Here is a 21358-nt window from a genome sequence, read left to right as displayed (position 1 = left end):
GTTTAACAAGTGTAGAAATTGGTACACACACTCAAACACACACAAAAACACACACACCTTTAGCCAATTCAAGAATGATTTCTTCTGGGGGAAACTCCAAGAACAAAATACTCCCAGCAGCGAGCCAGATGTCAAACCCTATCACATAACGTTAGACACACCACAACCTGAAACACACACATTTACAGAATATACACACACCGTACAAATACCAGCAGACGAACTACATCATTACTTCATGCAAACACACACACACACACACACATCAGTGTTTCTTCACACTGCAGTAAAATATAAAGAGTAAACACATCTTTAAAATGTTCGTGTTATTGTTGATGCAGTCCAGTGTGAAAGACAAACAAGGTCGTTCACTCCCTGCAGAGACGAGAGCTTCAAACTAGCAGACCTCTAGGTTAGCTTGAGAAACTACAGACGGCTAACACTGACACCTGTGTACAGAGCGCTGTCTGACAGAGAGGACAGTAAAAGCTCCTAATCTCAGAGTAAATGTTTGGTGAGGGACGAGATGGAGGAAGGAGGGAGAGAGGAGAGGAGAAGAGGAGACAGCTGGTCTGGCAACCCGGAGGTCATAGAAGGGACACATATGTACACGTATACACACACACACACACACACACACACACACACACACACACACACATGCACAGTGTGTAAAGTAGGTTGGTACAGAGCATGTAAGATATGAACTCATAATCTCTGCAGGTAGTTTATGTTTTACTTCTGCTGAAAGTGAGAGAACTGTGGGATTATGCATGAGAGGAAAAGGTGAATTTCAGATACTTAATGAACTTTAATTGGACGTTGATTTCTCCGTGAATAAACCCTGAAAGATTGTGCAGGTCTGTCTATAATCTGAGTTTTTAATCCACAGGTTGTTTCATCCCTCCAGAACACCTTGAATGTATTTTTAAAACCCCGGGTGGAACAAGCTGCTCCTGGACTTTTATGAAAGCTGCTTTCAGACCCGAGCCGAGGGCTGAGTGGGTCTAACCTGCTTCTAATAAAGGCCAGACAAAGTTAAACACAAATGTTTTGTAACTTAATACGAACCACTTCAACGGCCTCACATTACCCGTCCAGTTAACTCAGACCTTTACACAAATATTGAGAGTTGAATTGGCCGTGTAGCTGATACTTTGTAAAACCATTATTTGGAATAACTTGACACTCAGTAACGTGAGCTGTCGGCCCTGTGGAGTGCGGCTGGGGAGGCTGGAGAGGACTTGGTGCAGGGATGTAGGTGAGACTTCTTTATGTTTGCAGATTAAACATAAATATTTATTCCTTGAATGTTAAAGAAGTTAATGACAGAGCATGCTCACCAAACAGCCACACATCAGCTGCTAAATGAGAGATAACATGCACTGAAGTTAACACTGTGTGGCAGCAATTACATCATTTTAAGTTGTTTGACAGTCAGGACAGCAGACCTGCAGTATGTTTCATGTAGAGACCTTGAAGTGTTAGCTAAATTATCTTAGTACCTGGCTCTCTAACTGACCTTCTGGTTGTGTAAGATGCTTGATTCTGATTGGTCAAACCCCTTGATGACAGTTATTAACTTTCACTATAACACGAGCAACACTAGAGGCAAACTGCAGGCAGGAAGAGAAGACAGGATGAAGCAGTTTAAATAGAACGACCAATTTACTGTCTGCTGATTGGATGATAGATGTAATCAGCTGATAGGGGCTGGAGTTCAGAGCAGCTGATGATCTGTGGGCAGTGCTTGACTTTGTGGCCTGCCTGAACTAACGCTACGCTCAACTTATTTCCTCCCCCAGAGGAGTGCCCACTCATCTGTTTCTGGTGAGTCTCAGTTTCACTGTAAATAGTACTTCAGCTGTATGATTCTGATTGGTCAAAACCCCTTGAAGACGGTAACTTTCACGAACATGAGCAATGCATGAGGCAAACTGATCACACGTCATGTGATCAGGGGTCTTCACCCTGAAGGGATAGAAACAGAGTAAACATAATAAAGTTGATACAAACAGATCTGACTGTTTCAAGCCTCTTCATATATTATAACAATGAAAAAAAAGAACATTAGCCTCCTTCTTACAATGCTTGTATGATATGTTTCTATCAGGGACAGTTTAGAGATGAAATAATGTTCTTTAGTATTAAAGGTCTCAGTGACATGAAGCAGTAATGACTCTCAGACTTCTGCTCTCCTCACAAAGCAGCTCTCCATTTTCTGAGTCTCATTATCCTTCATCTTCTCCTCTAAACGACCTCAATCACTCCGTCCTCTCTGAGCTCGGCTGTTTGTGGTGCTGAATCACGACCAAGCTCTTGACTTGCTGTCGTCATGTTGACCGCTGCGTACTCCCACTGCACTGAATCCATAAAGCATGGAGGGAAACAGACACAGAGAGGCTCTCTTGGGTCTTAAGTTTAGAGAAAGTTGTTTTTGTAGTTCAAGAGTAAAATCCTGACCATGTTTTTTATTCCCGTATGAAACGAGGAGGGACGAACCACTAATAGCAGAAGCTCCATCACAAGTTGCACTTCACAAAGCAAACTGTGTCAGAGATATTCAAACACGCCCATAAAGTGCAGATCAGTGCACTGTGCTCTTGTTTTGTATCTGACTGTGGAGATGAGCTGTCAGCATCTCCACCTTCTGCTGCACAGAGTTGCACTGTGCGCTCTTATCCTGACAGAGCTCATCTCTGTCCACATCGAGGTGATTGGTTGAAAAAGGGAGGGGATTATTCTTAGCGATTTATCATGCAGTGGATTCATAAATGGCACATTCGACAGTTTATATCCAGCTTACTTCCTGGAGCGAGCTCCCAAAGAGCAGCAAGCTCTCCTCAGCACAGTCCTCATGAGCGGGATTCAGCCTCAGACTGATTTAATGATAGACTGTATAAATAATGGACATAGTATCCATGACGTCATCCATCTGTTTCTGAAGCGCTGATTTGAAGCCAATCGTCGGCGGCAGCCATATTGGAAATGTTGAACTCAACATAACTGCTGTTGAGCTAGTGTGATGTAAAGAGGCGGGCTTTGAACCGCCTCGTCAACAGCTACAGTGTTCCCGCCTGTCAATCAAGCCAGCTCTCTCATAATGGAAAACTCGTAATTTAAATATCTTTGAAATTGCTGCGTCATGAAAAAATTAACTCCCTGTACAGTGAGTGCCGATTGGAAAATGAGCTATCCAGACTACAATCATGTTTTGTACCAGACTGTAAACATGTTTATTTCTGCTGTAAAGATCGTCTTTTTTGAATTGTTGTGTATGTGGTTTCCGGTACTTCCGGAGCCAGCCTCAAGCGGACACTTGATGAACTGCAGTTTTTAACACTTCTGCATTGGCTTCAATTCTTGGGGCCGTAGGTTTCCTCTTGGATTTAACCTCTGCTTATTATAATAATAGGTATATCAAAGTCAGATTAAAATACTAAATGTACAGATATACTATTTCTGCAGAGCAATTACCACCAGTTCTCCTTGACAATTTGAGACAATTTACAATTTGACTCAAACTGTGCATGGCTGTTAGCTTCGGTGTTTGTGAATCAAGTGTTTTTTTGCACTAACACTCTCTTTACATAGAAAGAGGGATACCATGCTCCAAATGAATGCATGACAGCTCATTCAAATGTATGCAAACCATGCCGACACACAGTGACACTGTTTCCTCTGCTGTGCAGTTTGTGTTGCATGTAACCCTTTGTGTGTGAGCTTTGAGATCATCATCATTTTTGCATTTAACCGGGTTGGTCCCATTGAGATAAAACATCTCTTATGCAAAGGAGACCTGGTTGAGATGGTCAACAGCAAATAACACACAGAGAGAACTAAAGTACAATTCACAAGCACGACATTTGTCATTGACAGAGTAATTATGGAGAGGCTGTTAACCTAAAAACAGCGACATCTTGAAGAATCTGCTTCAAAGTCATTTTAGATTTAAAAACATTGAATGACACAGCTCCTTCAGTTTCAAGTTATTCTGCAATAAATTCCAGGCTTTAGGTCTTAATCGGACTGATTTGGTGCAAACGACAGCTGTGAAATCTTTTTGTGAAGCAGGCCGTGAGAAATTTACGAAGGAACGGAAAACTTAATCAAACGTACGACTAAAAATATGAAGACAGAATCTTTGGAGAATAGTGTTTTCTTCAATTTCAGTTACATCTGATCACCTTAATCAACCTTTGAGAATATTTCATAAACAATGGAACAAACTTAAATATTTAGATCAACTTTGTCATGATGTACTTCTCATAATGAAGTTTGTGAGATGTGGTAAACATCTCAGGTAGCTCAGCAATGACTCCTCAACAACAGTTTATGTAACATCTTAAGAAATATGCACAAACTTTGGTGATAGTCCTGAAGACTTCCACAGAATTTGCTGTGTTTTGTTGTCAAACACAAATGCTGCAACAGCTGCATTACATAGCATCCTTAAGCTTCTATTAACTGAACTGCGTTTGACTTATCCGTCTCTTACGGAAACTCAGAGAGCAGGAAAACGTACAGACGCTGCATTATGAGAGTTATGAGTTGTGCAAGTGTGGAGCCTTAACAAGAAGAAATAAAAGGGCGTTGTACTTTGAAATGTCTTGTCTTTAAAATTCTGAATTTACTCCTCTAAACATATCTTCTTATTTCTGAAATTAAATAACATAAAATATAAATCTTAGACTGCAGCGTCTGAGCCATTCAGACTTCTTGAAGCCTTCCACCGATGGATTCGTGGTAAAACTGCGACCAAACTGCTCCATCAATCTCCCTCGCTGTGTGTCAGCTCATTTGCTGCCTTCTCCTGAGTGTGTGTGTGTTTTCTGTCAGTGAGTGTGAAGTGTGTCAGTGTGTGTTTTTCAGCTGCTGGACGCCCGGGAGGAGGAGGAGGACAAGCCAAAACAAATGTTAATGCCCACAGAGGACTCTGACTGCGCTGCTGGAGTGTGAGTGTGTGTGTGTGTGTGTGTGTGTGTGTGTGTGTGTGTGTGTGTGTGTGTGAGTGAATAAAGTGAAAGAGACAGTCAGTTTAAGTTTAGCGTGTATTTATATTAAAACACGACCAGCTTCTGTTCACTCTGCTCTTCATATCAAACTCAACTTTTCTGCTCGCCCACCAGAATAACTGACTGCTCTTCTGTACGCTGCTAAGATCTTGTCTGCTAACATAATTTCATTTCATTAAAAGGAGACTGATCTTTATTTTATTACATGCATATAACTTCACAATGTTGGATGTCCGTATTAAACCTCATAGCAGATACACAGATGTGTATGAGACAAAGGCTCAACTGTCAGGTCGTTTCATTACTACAAAGTTGTGTGAAAAGTAACGCCGACAAGCTGTGTCTGACTTTGTTTCGTTGGAAAAGCCAGTTTAAGATAAATAAGGAGTTTGATAAGCTCTAAATTATAAGTATTTATTAGGGAAATAAAGTATGCTTCAGTTTCAGGAAGCTTCTTCTGTGACATGACAGTGGTCACTTTGAAATTAAATGCTTCACTTCCAATGTTTCACACATAAGACGATGAAATATGAGAAACTGTGTTTTTTCTCAGGTGGTTTTGAAAGTTTATGCAGTTTCAGATTTCTTCTAAGACCGATCCTCTTCAGGGCGAAACGAGTCGAGATAATCAACAATGTTTTTTCTGAGTTAGTCAAACAATCTTTATTCATATAGCGCAAAATCCCATACCGTACTCTATGTTCTATTATTAACAAAGACCCAACATCAAGACCGGATGAGATCCAGTCCCATCTTACAGACAGGACTCAGTCTGATCTCATCTTAATTCACCATGAGCAGCACTTTGCAGCATTTAGCAAGTTACAGTGGCAAGGACAAACTTTCTTTAACAGGCAGAAACCTCCAGCAGGACCAGACTCATGTTAGACTTGTAGTAGAAAAAAAACAGTGGCTGATAAGGTTTTTGATCAAAATATTCTATATAAAATTGTTTTTAATTATCCTTGATTTATTTCTTGTGATTTTTTTGTATTTATTATATCTTTATTTCCATTCAAATCTGCTCAATTCATGACGAAATCTTTGAATAAACTGAATTATTGATGCGCCCTCTCAGAGAAGAAACAAGAGGAGGCATTAATCATATTGAACTCACAATATCTGCAATTTTTATCATTTATTAAATTATGTATGACTGAATAATAAAATAGTCTGAGTTTATCTGCAACATAATTCATCTTCACTGATTTAAACATGCTGGATAAACATTAATCCAATGACGTAAACTGGATTATGATGAAAAATAAACTATACAAAAATACAATAAAACCACTGAAGCTTTGATTGTTTACCACACTGTATCATTACAGTGCTTGTGTTCATGACATCATCATCCTCATCATCATCACCATCACTCACTGCCCTCACTCTGTCTTTCCTCTCTTTGTCAGATCATTTGTCTCTTTTTCATTCGGTCCTGACAGCTGACCCTCCCGCTGCTCGCTGTGGAGTCATGTATGCACAGAGACGCTCACTTTGTCTTTATAAGTGCTGCTAAATCATTCATACACACACATACCAGCTACATTATCAGATTATCTCTGTGCATGGACACACATGAAGGATCACATTTGTCTGTGCAGTCACAGAGACTCATCACCATGACATGCAGAAACTTTATAAATCATAGTTATTATTATATTAATGCTCTAGCTAGGGAGAGGAGATAGATCTGCACTTCAGAGCACATTATTTAAAAGTGTTGTGATGAATAATGAGCGATAAAACATAAACAATTTAATGATCTTCATTCTAACTTCATGCTTCAAGAAGGTGCAAGGTATGAAGACTGAAGCTTGTCTGTAAAGGTTCTCAGTCATCCAGGTCATGGTAACTCAAAGCTTCATCTTTAAGGCAACTGGACTTGGTAGAAACTAGTGAAGATGTTTCACCTCTCCTCTGAAAGGTTTCTTCAGTTCTGACCAGACAGGGAAGAGCTAGCTCCTAGCTCCTGGCTCTTCCCCAGTCAGAACTGAAGAAGCCTTTTGGAGGAGAGGTGACACAACTTGAAGAATTTCTACCAAGACTGAAGCTTCAAAATTCTTAAAGCAGCTGTGGGGCATTACCTCGTTTTTATCTCAAATAAAATCCATAAAATACATCATTGAATATTCATCATGACGCCTCTGAAGATAAACTGCTGGAGCAAAAGAACAAAATCCCTTTAAATGTTTCTGACAGAAAAACATCAGACCGTTCATTCAGCCAAACATGAAATATCAGAGTGATGTCTCTTCTCATCATACACTATCTTTTTCTGAGTTTTAGCAGCACAAACATGTGCATGCTTTCTGGACACCCCCTAAATTGAGGTTAATTATCTTAAGCTGAGTCATTCTGTGGTTGAGTTAAAGCTGCACACGCCCTGCAGCTCGTTAACAACATGTTAATTAAGTGCCTGATTAGAACCTCGGCCTGAAGACGCACAGGACACAAACTTTATAATCTGTTCAAGATGTTATGATGACACTTCCCGACACACAAGCATGAATGTGTGTGTGTGTGTGTGTGTGTGTGTGTGTGTGTGTGTGTGTGTGTGTGTGTGTGTGTGTGATTGTGTTTTTGTGCATGCCTGTATGTACTGACCATGGAGTCTTCGTCGGCGATGAAGACGGTGCAAGCCTGAGCCTGCATGAAGGACAAGATGGTTCCTGCGATCCTCCTCAGTAATACCTCTAGACACTGCTGCTCCTCAAAGATCAGACTGGCCAAGTCCAGCAGCACCTGCACACACACACACACACACACACACACAGAGAAACACACTCATGATCAGAGCTGTGTGCAGGCGTATGAACACCTTCAGAAACACATTTACACCCACCTGATTGCGTCTGTTTTCCAGCTGCGACGTCTCGTAGAGCTGAGCGTTGTGCAAGACAATGCCTGAAAACGCCAGATAGGCCGAGAAGTCCTGGAGGAGAATCACAGAGACACGTGAGAACCACGAGAGGAAGGAGAACAGGAGACAGGACATGTGTTTGATGGAAAATAGGATAAATCAAAGAGGAAGGAGAAGAAAGAAGAAGGTTTATGAAACAAGGAAGTTCACATCCAGGAGGGGAAGATGGAGTGAGGTTTCAGACACAAAATGTGACATGTTTCAGAGCAGACAAGGTTATAGTTCTGATTTGTCAAAGAGCATCATTACATAACCTGCTAACAATACCTCCCTATACTTCTGAATTCAGATATAGTGTCATAATAATATTTAAAAAAAGAGTCACTACTTTTTAAACATGCACAACATAAAAACCTGCAAAAACCTGGATGCACAAAATGATCAAAATAACTCTTATCACTTCAACTCCACATTCTGTTTAAGTAGAGAGCCGAGACATTTTTGGAAACTTCAGGCGGGACTGGTATTGGGGTTTTAGTGAAGGCATTATTAATAGTTTCTCCAAAGATTCGACCCAGAGGTTATGCAAGCTTTTAAGTTTTGGTCAGGATAAGTTATCTCGAGGGGCTGCAGCCTCATGCCAGTAATGAAAGCCCCGGCTAAGATTTATGAAGTTTCTCGTCAGCCCCCATTGATGTGCATTACTGCCCCCTACTGTGTTAGTGTGAATAAACTACCTGACTACTGCAAGAGTGCTGCATAAGAGGGAAAAACATATCCTCCAAATTTAAGGTTGCAATGTTCGATTTCATTTAGCAGACACTTTTGTTCAAAGTGAAAAATATCTGAGAGTGAGGACAACACAACCGAAGGAGCAACATGAGACAGAGCTATTAAATGCTTTCACTCCAACTGACACACTGAAGCAATGCACGGAGTGTATAGTAACAGGTTTATATACCTTTTTTTGCTTTGTTGTATTTTGCAGTGAAGACTTTTTGAAACAACTTTTATTTCTGGGACATCCCTCTGAAAACGACTCCATGCTCCGCTGAGATCCATGGTTATAGTGTGATTTTTCTGGTTGACATTATATTCAAACAAGAATCGTTCCACTTTTCAGCCATGCGCTGAAAGTTTTACCCCAAAGTTAACATAAAAAAAGGCTTTTTTTGAAAGAATGCTTGGCATAATTGAAGTATTGAGTCTGCAGGTGGGTTTATACTTTAACGTTGACTCTGTTGTCAACACCGGCAACTCAATGTCCGAGTGTCTGTGTCTAAACACTGGTTGGCAGTGTGTTTTCTATACTCATTATATTGCCAGTTTCTGGTCCCACTACATCCTCTGCTTCTTTTTTTGATGCATGCAATCCATGGTGACTGTGAGTGTAATATCCAAGCACAGTTTGTTGGAAAAGTTGATCAAAGTGACATTTTTGTAATGAAGAAAAGAGCGGAGATGTCTGAGGAGATGTAAGGTATGGATGCCCAGCAGACCAATCCCAGATCACGTGGTCTGCGTTGTTTCGATGCATAGTTACATTTAGACGATGTGTACGCCCGGCCACGTGCATAGACTACACAGACCTACGGCCCAGATTTGACGCAGAAGTAAAAAACAGGCTTTATTTTTCTGTTGCAAAAAAATGAAAGCTTTCACTCTTCTAGTTTAATTTCAGTTCTACAGGATGAAATAAACAATGATCTACAACATCAAGTTTGGTTTTGTAGAACTAATCAAACATGAAGGTGAAACTCTGATTTACCTTTTCATCCTGGTCAGTGAAGACACCGTCCTCCCCACATTTTTTATTGATGGCCTGAGCAACTCCAACCACCTGATGGACAAGAAGGAAACACACAGCAAACTTAATCCAAAGAATCCTAAGATCCTGAATTAATATCTGATACTGGCAAACAGCCAACTACAACGTCCGCACCTGTCAGTCAAATAAGCCACGCCCCCTCAAGATGCATGATTGTGCAAAAGCCTTAGCCTTATCGTTGCAAAATAATGGCATGTGAGATTCATCCTCCTTACATTCTTTAGGAATAAATAAATGAGTAAACATGTTTATTTCTGCTGTTAAACTGGACACTTTAACGTGAAGGTTTATGTGGTTTTCCTTTGCTTTTGGTGCCAGCCTCTAGTGGACACTTGAGGAACTGCAGTTTTCCACTTTTGTATTGACTTCTTTCTCATCATTGGAGGTTGCTGCTTGGACAAAGACCACCATTACATCACGTCTAATGTCTGCAGATGAAAACAGGCTGTAGTGTAAACTCTGTGTTCTCCTCCAGTGTGTGTTACGTTACCTCATCTTTGTGGTTCTTGATGGGCAGGCAGAGGATGCTCTGAGTTTTGTAACCAGTGATCAGGTCGATCTCAGCATTGAACCTCGGGTCCTGATGAGAAAGAACATGAACAGACTTCAAATCAATCTTTGAAGTGATAAAAACTGATCTTTATTAACCAGGTGAATTATTTGCATACAGAACCTGATATTCAGTTATAGCTGCACTCATGCGGCTGCAGGCTTTATGCAACACAGCGTTCCACCCCTCCAATACAAAAGCCTCTTATACGCAGTTTTTCAGAGTTGTCTATGAATCACAAGGAGGCAAATAGAGAGAGAAGTGGCTTCTGGAGGCTTTAAGGACTTCTGGTGGGCGGAGAGATGTTTTTGTTTAGAGGAATACTCTCCTGCTGGACCGGCTGACCTTTGAAACACTCGGCTTCTCTCTGTCCACTGGCATCCTCAGAACTCAGGGGGACTGTGTGTGTGTGTGTGTGTGTGTGTGTGTGTGTGTGTGTGTGTGTGTGTGTGTGTGTGTGTGTGTGTGTGTGTGTGTGTGTGTGTGTGTGTGAACCCTGACGAGAAGGGGAACACTGCACTGGGTTCACTATTCTAAACAAAACATATTTGGTCTGATGAAACAGCTCTTTGTGTTTCTGCTACAGACGGTGGATTACTGAAGGGGCCTCTGTTTGTTCTAATCTGCTTTTCTGTTAACACAAAACAGACTATAACAAATAATAAGGACTAACACAGAGCAGCTTCAATGCACAATGACCTTGATTTGGTGACGATGCACTGATATATCTTTTCTGACTCATTTGTGTTTTCCATTTTTCCTAAATGTTCTCAGGTAAAAGAAAAACATTGATTCTTGTTATTGCTATTTTGCATGATCAAGTACAGGATATACAAAAAGATCCAAACTACCACCTGGATTCCTACATCTGGAGGGAACATGGGTTTGCAGTTTGAAACTTGATCATTATTAACAAGTTAATCAAATAACAGAGGACTCAAACACTGACTCAGGGGTCGGGGGGGGGGGGGTTCTGCATTTTCAGCACAGGAATTGTTCTGTTTAGTTTGTAGTCTTAGTATTATCCACCAATCATGTCTCAGCAGGAAAAACAGTCCGTATGGACAGCAACAGCAGGTGTTCTAGAATTCTGAGATCAAAGACAGAATTCTAGAACAGTTTTTGACCACATCTGAATTCTGAGTCTTTCTGAGTCTTTGATCTCAGAATTCTTAAAAATAATGGAACATTCCGTGAAGAAGGTCAGACCTAAAAAACATCAGTGTCTCTAATCCTCGTTCATAGACCTCCATTCAACAAACAAACATTGTAAAAGTAGTTTTCTTCTCCTCTTGAGGACAGACCTGACAAAGCTTGACTTTTGACTTTTGACTAATCTGCATCATGATGTTATTTCAGCAAACTTAAGACCTGTTAATCACAAGAACATCACAAGAACATCAGTTTCTGTTTCAGATTCATACCGCTGGAGGAAGCCAGAGGGAAGCCTCTGTGGAACTTACTGTTTACAGTGAAACTGGGACCTACTAGAATTAAATAAAAAACTGATGCTACCTCAGGAGATGTATAGGACCAAACATAACAATGTTTACGTTACAGACAGACACACTGCACAGAAACTTCTTGGCTGGAGGTTGTTGCATGCTAACTCTTGGCTATTTTGCAATTACTGAAAAGTTGGCATCCAGGAATAGAAGCTACAGACGATGATAGATGATGATTACAAATGGGTTCAGAGATTGAGATGGATTAGATAATCCCCAACAACATATATTTACATTAATTGGGGTTCTTTATTCTACTATATACTGTTGTAGGAGGCATGTAGGCAATAGATGTTGAAGTTGTTAAAAAATCTTTAAAAGACTTCCATATTTGGAGTATCAATAGACAGCGAGTCACATTCAAATAAATAATGGGTGCTACTATCTTCTATAGACTTCTTAGAATCAAACTGTAGCCTGTCTCACTACAACAGCCTCTCTGACACAAGCCAAAACATAATTTCACCACAGCAAAACTCTCTCCAGAGCAAGAACACTATCTGGCCACTAAGTTTAAATACATAACAACCTTTTGAAATCCAAGAAATATGTGCCAGGATCCACTCAGTCCAAACAAAACTCAGAGACTGATGGATACGTCCTGCAGAGTTTTCTCTTAAGATTGCGTTTTGGCTCTAGCACAGCTCAGGCTTCCCCCCCTGGCTCTGTGAGGATTGGTTTGGCCCGGGCTGTTTTTGGACCTTCAGTCAGTCTGGCTCAAAGAGGGCTGAACTAATGAAAACAGGCAGGGGGGGAGGGGTGTGGGGGGGGGTTGTCACGCTGCTGGAATCAATGTAATCCTGAACACATTAATGGGAAGTTAAAGATCCAATCAGAGAGCCGGGGAGTCCCTCAGATGACGCAGATGGACTTCCTGGCAGCAGTATCAGGTTCTGCAGTGACACACACACACTCAGATCATCCAGGATGCACTGTGCATCATCTAAGACCTAAAAAATCACACTATATTGATTTACATTAACCCATATTTGGTGCCTGTAAGCACAACAACATGCAAGCTCACACACACACACACACACACACACACACACACACACACACACACACACACACACACACACACACACACACACACACACACATTTAATTTCATTGCACTTATCCATATGCTAACAGGGTTTAATTACACACACACCTGTGCTCAAACACACACACTCCAAACCTCTCTGGGGCTAATTGGACTCAGGTGGACTCCTCCTGTTCTTTATCCGTAAGGTTCTCACCCTTCTCTCCTCTCACGCATCCCTCTCATCCTCATCATCATCACCTTCATCATCATCATCATCATCATCTGCAGGTTGGCAGGCAACCGGAGGTACACAAGGTACGCAGCAGGAAATCTCTCTCTCTCTCACACACACTCCCAGAAACACACAATGTCAGACGCTGATGGAGCTGTTTTGTGCTCTCTGGAGTTTAAAGATGAAGAAGTTTCATAATCAGTCTTGAAGGTTTCTCATTATGTAAGTTATTTTTAAGCCAGCGAAACAAGAGCTGTCATTAGTTTGCTTTTAAAAGAACACTCTCTCTTTGTGAACACATCATCCATCAGAAACTTGAGGCACGATTACTGGTGTTTGTTTATTCTGACACGCAGCCCGGCTAAAAATAAGACGACAAGAAGAACTCCACATTATCTGTTAGAAGATAAATCTGTCAAAAAGTACTCAGAAAGACAATAAAGGGAGGCTTTAACAGGAACTAAAGCTAGCTTGGAACAGCTGATGAAGTACAGTTGGCTCCCCATAAAATCTAGACTAGAATTTAAAATCCTTCTTCTGACCTACAAAGCTCTTAATGGTTAGACACCTTTGTATCTTAAAGAGCTCATAGTGCCTTATTACCCCACTAGAACACTATGCTTCCAACATGCAGCCCTGCTCATCGTACCTGAAGTCTCTAAAAGTAGTATGGGAGGTAGAGCCTTCAGTTATCAGGCCCCTCTCCTTTGGAATCATCTACTAGTCAGGGTTCGGGGGGCAGACACCTTCTCTAATTTTAAGAGTAGATGTCAAACTTTCCTTTTTGATAAAGCTTATAGTTAGAGCTGGCTCAGGCTTGGACCAGCTCTTAGATATGCTGCTATAGGCTTAGATTGCTATATGCTCGGACTGCTATAAGCTTAAACTGCCAGGGGTACTGACACACTGGGATCCTGTCTTTCCCTCTCTCCTCTCTCTGCCTGTCTCTTACTTTAACTCTTCCTGTCCTATTAAAGTTACTAACCATAGACCTTTCTGGAGTCCCTGAGCTCCCTTGTCTTATAGGTTCCTCTGGATCTCTGCTGCTGTGGACGTGATGCCAGACTCCAGCTGCTACAACTACTACTATCTGTCTCATCACTATCATCTCTCTCTCTTCATCTCTCTCTATCCCTCTCTCCAACACGGCCTCAGCAGATCTGTGTCTAACATGAGTCTGGTCCTGCTGGAGGTTTCTGCCTGCTAAAGGAAGTTTGTCCTTGCCACTGTAACTTGCTAAATGCTGCAAAGTGCTCTGTTCATGGTGAATTAAGATGAGATCGGACTGAGTCCTGTCTGTAAAATGGGACTGGATCTTATCCAGTCTTGATGTTGGGTCTTTGTTAAAAAGAGAACATAGAGTACGGTCTCTATTAACTATTTTCTTCTTCCTTTCTGAGAGCTGTGCAGAAAGCATAAGTTGTTTCGGTTTATAGTAAATATGAAGAATATAAGTGATGACGTTTTTTTTTGAAGCCACGTAAGCTTGATCATTGAGTGAAGTAGAAAAGTGACCGTGTGTTGAAACCTGATCTCTCTGAAGGTCACCACTAAAACTGTCTGAGGTCAAAATGTCTCCAGACACTCTGCTGTTACTCGGAGAGGTAGGAAGAGGAGTGTGTGTGTGCTTGTGTGTGTGTATCTGTGTGTGGGGTGAAGACGAACCCTCCAGAGGAGCACTTTGACCTACTCGTCCTTCTTTGATCCCCCTCCTCCCTCCCTCAGAGTCTGTGCTCCGTCAGCACAGAAGCATCAAATGCGCCCAGAGCAAACAGCTGCCTGTTTCAGCACAAACTCACAAACACACCGGCATCACAGCCAGCCCCTGAAAAGATCAGAAACAGGAGACAGACGGGCATTGTGGGTAATCCTCACCTCGTAAGCGTTCTTGATGTTGAGTGGCTGACCCGTGGAGGCGACGTGTCCCACCACGCCTTTGTTCCACTCCAGGCGGATGCAGTTGCTGCAGGACTCCTCCACCGTGGAGCCCTCCGCGACGTCAAACAGGCGGCTGACCAGGAACTTCCTGTTGGAGCTGTCCTCGCACACCTGGGACCACAAAGGGACGCAGTTTAGGATGTGGTGCACAAAAAATTGAATACTGGAACACAGAAATGATGTGTTATTAGTCTAACTGGGTACGTTTTTGCACAAAGCCTTCCTCGGCTTCAGTGTCGAGGAAGCTAAGGAAGGCTTTGAGCAAAAACACATCCATTAGTTAAAAGCTGTCAAAGCAAATTTAGCATGCTCAGTTCTTCACCTTTTCATCATTTGCAAACTATCATATTATGCTTTTAGTAACATTTTATGAAGCGTCACAGCTTTTTGAAATTGGAGTTGTAAAAAAATGTCACAAACGGCAACAAACAAACAATCCTGTAAGCTTTTAATCTTTGTTTTTGGTTTGAAAAACCTTGTTTTTTAATATTAACATGGTGCAAAAGAATCTTCTCTGTCTCTCCTATCTCTCCTTGCATCACTCTAAATTAAACCTGATAAGTCATGTTTAAGAGGTTGTAAGGTGTCATATCTTCTTTAAATCCTTCTAACAAGTTTTGTTGTGAGTACTGAATTTTACTGAAGCCTGCAAGATAACAATGTTATTTATGTGAAGCTCAAAGTAAAACTTGCAAGACAGGCTGCATGATCCCAGTCTCCCAGTTAAACCAGTAAGAGTTACACTCAGACCCCATCCCCGCTCCCTATCCTACCAGGAACAGAGAGTATCGGTCTGCAGCGATGAGCTCGTTGATGTGGAGGAAGATCTTGTGGCAGAGAGCTGTCACGTCCAGATGACTCGACACGTCCTTCACTAGCTCCAGAAGCCGGGCGCAGCGGTCGCCCTCAATGCCACCACTCGACCCACCTCCGTTACCTCCCCCTCCCTCCCCCATCACTGAGCCCCGCAGGGGGAGAGTCTCACGATCAGCGTCACTGAGAAACGTCAGAGAGCCCTCCGAGTCTTTTACCACGATGGGTCTGAGTGGGCGGTCGAACTCTGACGCCGAGATCTTGCGAGTTGGGGTGCCGGGGGCTGGGCTGGGGACCGTGGCGGGGGACGGGCAGCGGTTGTCCAGGAGGCTGAGCGTGGGAGGGAGGATGGTGGAGGCGGAGGAGGGGTCCGTGGAGGACTGGTGGGCTCGCTGCTGTGGAGGATTTTCTTTGGAGGTGGACGGCTGGATGGAGTGGACGCGCTCAGCAAACCAGGCATTCACCATCTCCCTGTGGAGGGACAAAAGACAGTGTCAGAGCGTCTGCAGACTACAGCACAAAATACAGACTGATTAAATATTGATTATATATTTAATCAAAACTGGAGACGGTCCAACTTAAAGCTCCTGTGAGGAGTTTTTGATTGGTTGTAACACAGACTGAAATGAACAGTGATGCCTCTGTGTGAGCTACAAAAGCAAACAAGACCATCAAGGCGAAGACAGAAAACTTTCTTTACGGCATTTATTAACGCCCGTAACTTCTCTGAGGCGGTAGGAGTCAGATGAGGTAGTTTAGAAACAGCCTTCTTTACTGTTTCTGCTGTAAGTATTCACAGGAAGTTACAAATTTGACTTTTTAAAGAAAGCAGGGGGAACACAGACACAGGAAAAAATCAGCCAAGATGTAACTACTGCTTTGTCCACACGGAGGCGCCAACATGAACACAAACACAGGAGCTTTAAAGCTACATTGTAAACACAAATGTGAGGGAACAGTTCACTTCAATGAGAGAACGCTTCACATGACTTCATTAAAAGTCAGAGCTACTGGAAAAGAGTCAATGTAGTCTGTAGAGGTCTTACAGAAATCGAATAGAAATTTAACATGATTTAAAACCACATATTTGAAGTGTCATTATTGTCCTGCTCAATGACCCCTGAGGTGAAACCAGATTCACAACAGATCTGTGCAGACGTGTGCACATAGGAAGGCTACTTTTCAGCACACCAGTGAAATGATGAGTCTCAGGCTTTAGGCCAGTATCACACTCCCAGATACACACAGACATCAGCTGTGCATCTCTTCAAATATCATATGTCTGATTACTTTTACTTGTATCCTCCTCTTGCATTATTCTATGTTATTCTAATGTCTGTTTTTGGATTGGTCTATTAGTGCTTGGGCTCCATGGTTTTTGGTGCTGCGGGCTACGAAGTGTGGGAACCCTTTGCCAATCCTTACTCATCCTCCCTCGATGAAGAAACTACAGACTCCCATAAACTGATCATTTTAATCTTGTGTGCATACATCATCATCTTGCAGCATGCAGCAGACATCCCTCTGTTATTATTTGCCATTATTACCCGGCTCTGTTACTGATCTTCCGTCTGTGTAAGATGTTTGATTCTGATTGGTCAAAACCCTATGACGACGATTATTAACTTTCACTAATATGAGCATTTTTAAAGGTGAGTGAACCGCAGAGCTCAGAGAAGGCAAATAGAATCCCGACAGATGTATGAATTATGTGAATCCTGCTTATAATGCATACTTATGAGAGTTACACTGGGACTGGGACATGAGCGCCCTCTGCAGGGGAGAGTGGAGGGGTGGGCCCCATGTTGTGTTGATATGCAACAAGTATCTGCAGAAATATGTCAAATAAAGTCTGTTTTAGAGATAAAAGAGTTGTTTATCCATGTGTTACCTCTGATTTTAATATCAAACAACAACATAAACAACATAAACATCCTCCTGTTAGTTGAACTATTGCTTTCTGTGTTTCTTTAGCTTGTTACTCCAACAAAGGCAGCTGTGAGACAGCTAATGTGCTTCTGTTATTTTCCGAACGGCGAGCGAGAAAACACAACTGCTTCCCAAACAGCTTACTATCAAGCGTGCACAAGATCTTTTTGGATCCAGGAATGCAGGAGCTCCATGAGAGACAGATTCTGTGTAAACACTCTCAGAGTTATGAGATATCAGTCCGCCACAGGCTGAAGTGAGGCTGACAGCAAGAACGCAGCACATGTGGGCACACAGCTGACATTTTCATTACTTTGACATTACTGCAGGAAAATAAATAACCAAGAAGGAAAATCACTTTAGTAGATAAAACATGATCACTGCTGATTTAAGTGAAGGCAGATGCACGCTGGATGATATGTGCTGAAAGCCTTTAAAGTGTCTGAAGTGGAACAAATCTAATGTGAGTGCGTGTGAGCATCTGTGTGTGTGTCAACAGTAAATTGGATGTGATTACAGAGAGGCTCTCTAATCAGCCAACACATTGTCTAATCAACTCCTACAACACACAAACACACACACTGAAACACACAGTTCCAAGTATGCTCTCCTCGGCTTTGCCTCAAATTTTCAAAGGTCATGTGACTCGTCCTGATGTTTTCAGGCCAGTCAAAGGTTCTGTTAACCGGAGCGGAAGGCCCAAACCTGGGTCAGACGTTAACGGGCACAGGCCATGAAATTAAGCGTGCTATCTCTGGCTGTGAGCCAGGTGAATAAAACTCAGAGTCACACAGAATCGCTGTTATCTGACTGCAGCTGACTTCTCCGTCTCCCATCAAGCTGCTCGCCTCCCCACAGAGCCGAGCCTAATGTATCCACGGAGGTGTGGCTGAATCAATACCTCTCTAAGAAATGCCTCTCGACCAGAATGGCAGACAGGCTGAAGTGTGCGAACGTAAATCTTTGAGGCAATCAACTTTTCTCTCTTTGCCGTTAAAAGAAAATGAGGAGAGGAGGGGAAGAAGTGGAGCACAATACTTTTTATGGAGACCAGTTGGAGATAGAGAACGGAGAGAGCGTGTGCTGCAGCTGAAGAGTGAAGTTGCCATGGAGGTTTAAGTGGATAAATGGCTCTGAAGGGGTTTGTCACTAAAACAAACACAGACGTAGAGCGTCCTGATGAAGTGCTGCCAGGCTGACGACACACAGGCTGTAAAACAAGCCTTATTTAGCTGCTATAGCCCCAAGGGAGAAACTATAGTGAAAGAATATATGAAGTCATGAGGAAGTACAAAAAGATGATCAGAGCAGACAACTCTGAACTTTGGCTTTTTCTCACGAGTCTGACTGAAAGTTTAACCACTGAATCACAATCTGAATCAGAAAGGGTTTCTTGTGTAGTCTGCGTGTTTCAGAGGAACAATAGAAATAAAATTGTGAATAAATACACGTAGGTAAGAAGCTTTTTAACAGCTGTAAGAGTCAAGGAACCTTAAATGGAATAAGATGCAATTACTAAAACAGTTTATAACTGTATGAACGTTTGGAGAGTCGTTTCTTTGTGCAGGAAGCTCCAGGATGATGTGAGAGTAATGTGAAGACCATTTTTAGTCTAGTGTATGTTAATGTAACACAATGAATCTGATTTATGATCTTATTATTTCTGGTTAAGTGACTCTTGCTAGTTTTTATTAAAGCAATTTTTGTCTGAGTTTGAAGTCAGAACCTGCAGGATTTGGAGAACAAAAACTGAGTTTCGATGTTTATGTTGGAGATTACATTTCAATTTCACTACTGAGCGTATCTAAATGATGCCTTACTGATGTATAAATTATGCTGCATTGTCCTAAATAGATATATATTCAAATGCGAATAAAAAGTATTTTTAGAAAAGTAGGAATGTAATGTTTTTTTTAATTTTAAGTCAGGGTTTCTCTACGAGAACTTAAAGAAATGAAAGATTTATGTCCAGATTCTGACACGTCTTTCATCAAATGCCAATTTTTAAAAACATATACAAAGTTGATATCAATAAGTCAGAATAAAACACAATTTTTTTAAAAGCAAAACAAAAATAAAAAAGATATTTTTCAGAAATTTGTGCAAATAAAGTCAGAATTATGAACAGAATCTGCACGTCAAACAAACTAAGAGGACTGTAACTTTTCCAAGACTTTCAGACTTCATAGGCACGTAAATTTAAATTCTAAGTGTCTAAATTAAGTTAATAAAAGCAGTACAGTAATGTTCTGAATTCACGAGGTCACATTTTCTTAATAAAGTTGAATTCATGAGACAGAAAAAGCTGCACTCAGACTCAGAACATAATTTCCGTGTGTGGCTCTAATCCCCTTCCGTAGTTTATAATGTCTCCATGTTTGCCAAAGTAATTAAATGTTCAGTTTGCTCTGAAGCCTGATCTCTAAAGTCTACACGACCAGGAGGCTGCAGCAGGAGAGAGTCCTGCCGTTTATGGCTCAGGTCTCGTTTAGTTATCACCTGGACCTCTTCAGCAGAGCAGCCTGTGAATTAAACACAACTATGGGCAGCTGTAAAAAATTATAATTAAAGGCTGAGAGCAACTGCAGAGCTGATTGTGGAGAGAGAGAGAGCGCAGAGAGAAGGTGTGAATCTCTGCAGGTAGACCACCTGAGCAGGGACAAGAGGTCTGTGTGGACCTGAAGGACCCACATTAGCTTTAAGTGAAGAGTGCTTACACTCAGACATGATTAGTGTCGGGTTAAATATGAGATCTCTATAATAAAACACTAACTGAGGGAATAAACTGTCCCTGGTTGGCTGGAGCTGCGCACAAAGCAAGCGGAGTTTATGCGTCCTGGAAACTACCTCACGTTCACGTACACACCGTAATGTCCACACCGTGTCAGCTGCAGACCATGCTCTTCTTTTTCTTTTTTTTTTTACCTTGACGCCTTCCTGATAAAGTAGGAGTGGGCGAACTCCAAGTGGTCGTCCAGCCACGCTTCCATCCTCTCGCTTTCCGGGGAGCAGCAGTCCTCCATGGCGCAGAGGCGACAGCACAGTGAGCTCCGGTTACCGTCTACATCTATACACAACACCCGGGACCGAATAACGTGAACGGAGGGAGAGAGAGAGGCAGAGAGAGAGAGCAGGCTCGGACACGGAGCTGCTCCGGTGCAGGTCGCTCGCTCGCTTGGTCGGTCGGTGCGCGCGGATCATAAAGCGGTGACTGTGCGCTTCCTAGTTGGTGAAGCGACTATTGCAGGATTGGAGAGAGGGAGAGAGGGAGAGAGGGAAAGGGGGAGAGAGGAGAGAGAGAGAGAGAGTGAGAGAGAGAGAGAGAGAGAGAGAGAGAGAGAGAGAGAGAGAGAGAGAGGGAAGACTCCCCCTCTCTCTCTCACCTTTATGTTAAAGGGCGCTATCAATAATCAAAAATGGCAATATAAAGTGGGAGCGAGGCATGAGAAAAATAATGTTTTTTTGGAAATGGTGGTTTATTTGTCGAAATCTAAAAGCAGATTTAAAAAAAAAACTTTCTCCTTTTCTTATTCTTTTAAAAACAGAACTAATTCTTGGACTACATTTCTACATCATGGTTGTCATTTCACTATTTATTTTAAATTCAGGAGATTACCCTGAATTGTGGCGCCAAAATAAAATGGTAAAATTTAGG

The 21358-nt window shown here is 41.9% G+C and overlaps 1 protein-coding gene across 5 annotated transcripts in view; it reads right to left on the bottom strand.

Annotated features, from left to right (window-relative positions):
- The window catches only part of pde5ab (phosphodiesterase 5A, cGMP-specific, b), an 82801-nt gene that overhangs the window by 36174 nt on the left and 25269 nt on the right, over positions 1-21358 (bottom strand). For 3 of the 5 annotated variants that reach the window (XR_004629945.1, XM_034676531.1, XM_034676532.1), the window contains exons 1-7: positions 20629-20926; positions 15735-16245; positions 14899-15072; positions 10197-10286; positions 9647-9718; positions 7861-7950; positions 7623-7760 (exon numbers count right to left, since the gene is read on the bottom strand). Coding sequence is in view for 4 of the 5 variants with exons in the window: in XM_034676531.1 (XP_034532422.1) it covers positions 7623-7760; positions 7861-7950; positions 9647-9718; positions 10197-10286; positions 14899-15072; positions 15735-16245; positions 20629-20726 (1173 nt within the window). In the remaining variant the exon portion in view is untranslated. Of the gene's footprint in view, positions 1-7622; positions 7761-7860; positions 7951-9646; positions 9719-10196; positions 10287-14898; positions 15073-15734; positions 16246-20628; positions 20927-21358 lie in introns of those variants that run through there. The other 2 variants (XM_034676533.1, XM_034676534.1) reach the window with 1 other exon arrangement.

The sequence above is a fragment of the Notolabrus celidotus genome, chromosome 23 (genome assembly GCF_009762535.1).
Source record: "Notolabrus celidotus isolate fNotCel1 chromosome 23, fNotCel1.pri, whole genome shotgun sequence".
NCBI classification, from domain to species: Eukaryota; Metazoa; Chordata; class Actinopteri; order Labriformes; family Labridae; genus Notolabrus; species Notolabrus celidotus.
This window is presented reverse-complemented; position numbering and strand designations above follow the sequence as displayed.